We start from the raw sequence: 4,079 nt of genomic DNA on the forward strand, positions 1-4,079 counted from the left end.
TATATATATATATAAAGAGAGAGAGAGAGAGAGAGAGAGAGAGAGAGAGAGAGAGAGATTGTTATTTTAATGTGTCACGTAAATAAATGTGACATTGACAGCATTTTAAAATAACAGAGGCTGACCAAAGTGCTGTACTGTTTAGTCAAAGACTAAAATAAAATAAAGAAACACTATTAAAAAAAAAACATCAGCTCTAAGTGAACCTCAAACTCTGTCTTAATCAAAAGCCAAAGAAAATCCAAGTAGCTGTTAACTCATCAGTCAGGGCAGATCCAACTGTATTTCTTCAAACCTACGTTATTTAAAGAGCAATCAAGAACAGGTAAGATATTTTTTGTTTGTAACCTTTCGATAGGACCTCACTTTTTAACTCTCCATTAATATTTTAGAGTCCACTTCATGCCTCAACCTCTCCGATGGCTGTAATTGCAGGGTTCTTACAGACTAGACCTATGCTGCAGTTATTGTTCGGCTGGGTTTGCACATGCTCAGGTTTGGAGTTGCTTTTTGTTTCTCTCCTTCCTGTCAGAGCTGACACCATTCTGGTGCGGTAGTGATCCCCGGCCAGGAAATACAGAACGGGATCAATGCAGCTGTTGACGCTCGCCAGCGGCCTCGTGATTTTGTAGGTGAAGTTCACGATGTTGAGGAATTCACAGTTCAGGTCCAGCACGCGGGCGGTGTAGTACAGAGTCCTGGTGATGTGGAACGGGACGAAGCTGACGGCAAACACCACCAGCACCACCACGATGAGCTTGATGGACTTGCGGCGTGAGCTGACGCCCTGCTGGCTGGCGTTTAAGCCCCATCTGGGCCGGCACAAAGCCCGCGCCATCAGRCAGTAGCACACCAAAATGACGATGAACGGGATCCCAAAGAGCAGCACCATGACCACAGAACTGTAATCCACGTACTCGTGGAAGGACTCCTGGTTCGTGGTGTCGTGGCACAGAGTGTCATTGTCTCTCCTGGAGGTGGTGACGAAGATGAGGTTGGGCACCAGGCACACGGTCACGGCGCACCACACCAAACCGCACACCAGGTGGGCGTGACGCGACTTCAACAGGGTCAGCGCCTTGATGGGGTGGCAGATGCCGAAGTACCGATGCACGCTAATGCAGGTGAGGAAGAGGATGCTGCAGTAGAGGTTGGCGTAGAAGAGGAAGCGCACGATCTTGCAGGCGGCCACGCCGAACGGCCAGTGGCTGCGGTTGGCGTAGTAGTAGATGAGCGTGGGCAGGGAGAGAACGTACAGGAAGTCTGACAGAGCCAGGTGGAACATGAACACCAAGCTGGGGTTCCAYGGCCGCATCTTCAGGAACACCCACAAGGCCACGGCGTTGAGCACGAAGCCGAACACAAAGACCAGGCTGTAGGACACGGGCAGCAGGATGTACTTGAACTCCTCATCAAAGCGACAGCTGACATTGAAGATCGAGGTGAAAACTTGGGATTGGTTGAGTGGACTGGAGCTGTTGGTCACCAAATCCATGTGGGGCGTCTGAAGGAGGCGTTCCATCCAAGAAACCTAAACAAGAAAAGAGACAAAAGTGATGTCTAACAGCAAATAAGATATAAAAATACAGTAGATGGTTGAAACATTCTACATCCCGGTGAGCAAAAACCTCAATAAAAACCTCAATATTATCAAGTCAATTTCTGTTCAGTCAAACATTTTACTCAAACAGTTCAAAATTCATAAAAATCTCAGTCTTAAGCTTGTTAATTTGGATAAAATCACTGAAATCTTTAACCCAAACTTGAGCACTACGTGACTACAAAGAATCATTTCAACTTTCAATTTCAAGTTTTTCACTTTTCTGTCAAAAAATATRCAATTAAATCACCAAAAAGTCAAAAAGACTAAATTATTTGCTTCAGTTGTGAGTAAAAAGACACATACTTCTTGTGAACATAAATCCATATTTTTTTCAAATCTATGTTTTAGTTTCAGTTATTTGATATAAAGTAGAGAATCCAATTTGAAGTATTTCACAGAAAAATCGTCCTAACCAGTAGGTTCTGGACCAATAAGTTATTTAATCTTATCAAACCTGGTGAAATCTCAACAAAGTGAGAATGTTTGATTGATCAGACGTGTACGTTACAGTTTAGATATGTATGAATATATCTGTTGTTTAGACGTTGCTTTATGCTCACTGGTTTCTATTCTTGCTAAGATAAGCGTTCACCTGATCCTCAACCCTTTGTTGTTATAATTTTTGTCCTATAATACATTAAATGTTTCATAAGTAAAACATTTGGACAGCAGCCCGACTGCTTCAGCTGCTGCAGTCTTTAAAAGGATGTAATTTAGGCCTCCTATGGAATTGAGTCATCTGGACGCCTGTTCAGAAACATCTGTATTCACTCAGCAGTAATGACGTGTTCACGGTGCCATAAATATACCCCGATACCATCAATTATACTTGCTTTTGGATTAAGTTGTGTTTTGATAACAACTTTCCTTCTCGTCTWTATACAAAGTGGATACACAGCGGACAAGAGACACAAATTCTTATTTATCCCCTACTGCACCATAAACTGCAGTACACTGMAGAAAAGTTGCCCAAATAAGTCTCTAAAAAAGCTAAATCTAGTTTAAAAAAACACAATAAAATKCAGTGAAATTTGGTTCATAGTGAAGCCTAAAATATTTATATKATTGTAAAGTAGCTGCTCTGAATTCCAATTAAACCTTCGCTGTGGAACATTCCAAAACACAAAGCTTTCTGGGTTATTAACATTCTGTTTGTCTAACTGAAAGATGGGATAATGCACCTTTATAATAAAACATGTGGATCATATTTTATTCAACATAGAAAATTTGAAAAGAAAACATGAAACACATTGGCTGAAAAAGGAAATGATTGTATAACATTTCCAACTCTATTTAATGTTAACGTTTTACAGTCTAAACACCATTTTCAGCATATTTTGGAAGTCAGATTTATTTATAAAGACACTWTAGGAGAAATCATAAACTCTGAACGCTGATTAAAAAAAACCAAAATCAAAATAAAACTCAATTATAAAGCATGCACAGCCACAAATATATAAAAGTTAACTCAGCATTGATAAAACAGTATTAAAACAGTAACAATCCACATGAAGTCTAAGTGACAAAACTCGTTTTGTTTGTAACAGTATTAATATTTACTTTTAACTGTTTTAGCTCTGTTTTGTTTAAATTTATAACAGAAGTAAAAAAAAAATGTCACCAAAAGAAAGAACATGTGTTCTATCGCTGGTTATTGTTGGTTAATGTGGTTTTTAATTTGACCTGAACTTTTAAACACACATCTGTTTTTCTCAGTGAGCTCGTGCACACAGCATTCTAACAACTACTCACCAAAACAGATCCAAGTACATTAAAAAAACTCCTCTTGTCTCACTTTTCAATTTTCATCTCAGCCCGTGGTGTTTTATCGCCTCTCAGGTCTAAAAGTTCAACTTTATGTTTGTTTTTACAAACTATTGCTCCTAGAAAGTCGCGGCGGAGTCCATTCCTGCGCTGCCAGTCAGTAACTGAGCGCACGGAGCGCAGCAGGCAGGAGGAGCGTGTGCGTGTGTGTGTGTGCGTGTTTGTGTGTGTGTGTGAGAAGGAAACGGGAAGTTTCACAACGTGAAGACCGCCCAAAAACTCAGTGTGCCACTTTCACACTGAAGTCCAGAGCTGCTGAACCCTCCTACCAGAGTTTTATTCACTTTTCTTTAAAGTGATGTCACTTCCGGTCAGGTGGAAGAGCGCGTCGAGCGCAACTAAACGAATCCGCCTATACAGTATGTCAGAGCTGCAGTAGCCTGTTGTGCAAAAGTCTTAAGTCACCTACAATTTCTTCTTTTTTTCATGTAAAACGTTTAATGTGATCCAAAGCATTTCTTCACACTTTTTTTTTCTTTTCTTGGACTTTGAATGATGTTTCATTCTTAACCATTTCTCAGAAAAAAAATACTATTTTTTTCTAAACTGTGAAAAATTCAAGTGATGAACCACTGTGTGGACACATAGCATATATTTTAAGTGGAGTTTTAAATAATTTGTCACATTTAGGCTGTATGTAGTTGGACACATG

The 4,079-nt window shown here is 40.1% G+C and overlaps 1 protein-coding gene across 1 annotated transcript; it reads right to left on the reverse strand.

Annotated features, from left to right (window-relative positions):
* Window positions 1-120: 120 nt before the first annotated feature.
* On the reverse strand, window positions 121-3,779 carry p2ry4 (pyrimidinergic receptor P2Y4). The gene is made up of 2 exons (XM_014005016.1): window positions 3,356-3,779; window positions 121-1,531 (listed from the first exon to the last, which is right to left on the reverse strand). Exon 2 carries the CDS (start codon window positions 1,520-1,522, stop codon window positions 401-403), a length of 1,122 nt encoding a protein of 373 aa, XP_013860470.1. The 5' UTR covers window positions 1,523-1,531; window positions 3,356-3,779; the 3' UTR covers window positions 121-400.
* Window positions 3,780-4,079: the final 300 nt, after the last annotated feature.

This window comes from Austrofundulus limnaeus, unplaced genomic scaffold (assembly GCF_001266775.1).
Source record: "Austrofundulus limnaeus strain Quisiro unplaced genomic scaffold, Austrofundulus_limnaeus-1.0 Scaffold1, whole genome shotgun sequence".
In the NCBI taxonomy this organism is placed as follows: domain Eukaryota; kingdom Metazoa; phylum Chordata; class Actinopteri; order Cyprinodontiformes; family Rivulidae; genus Austrofundulus; species Austrofundulus limnaeus.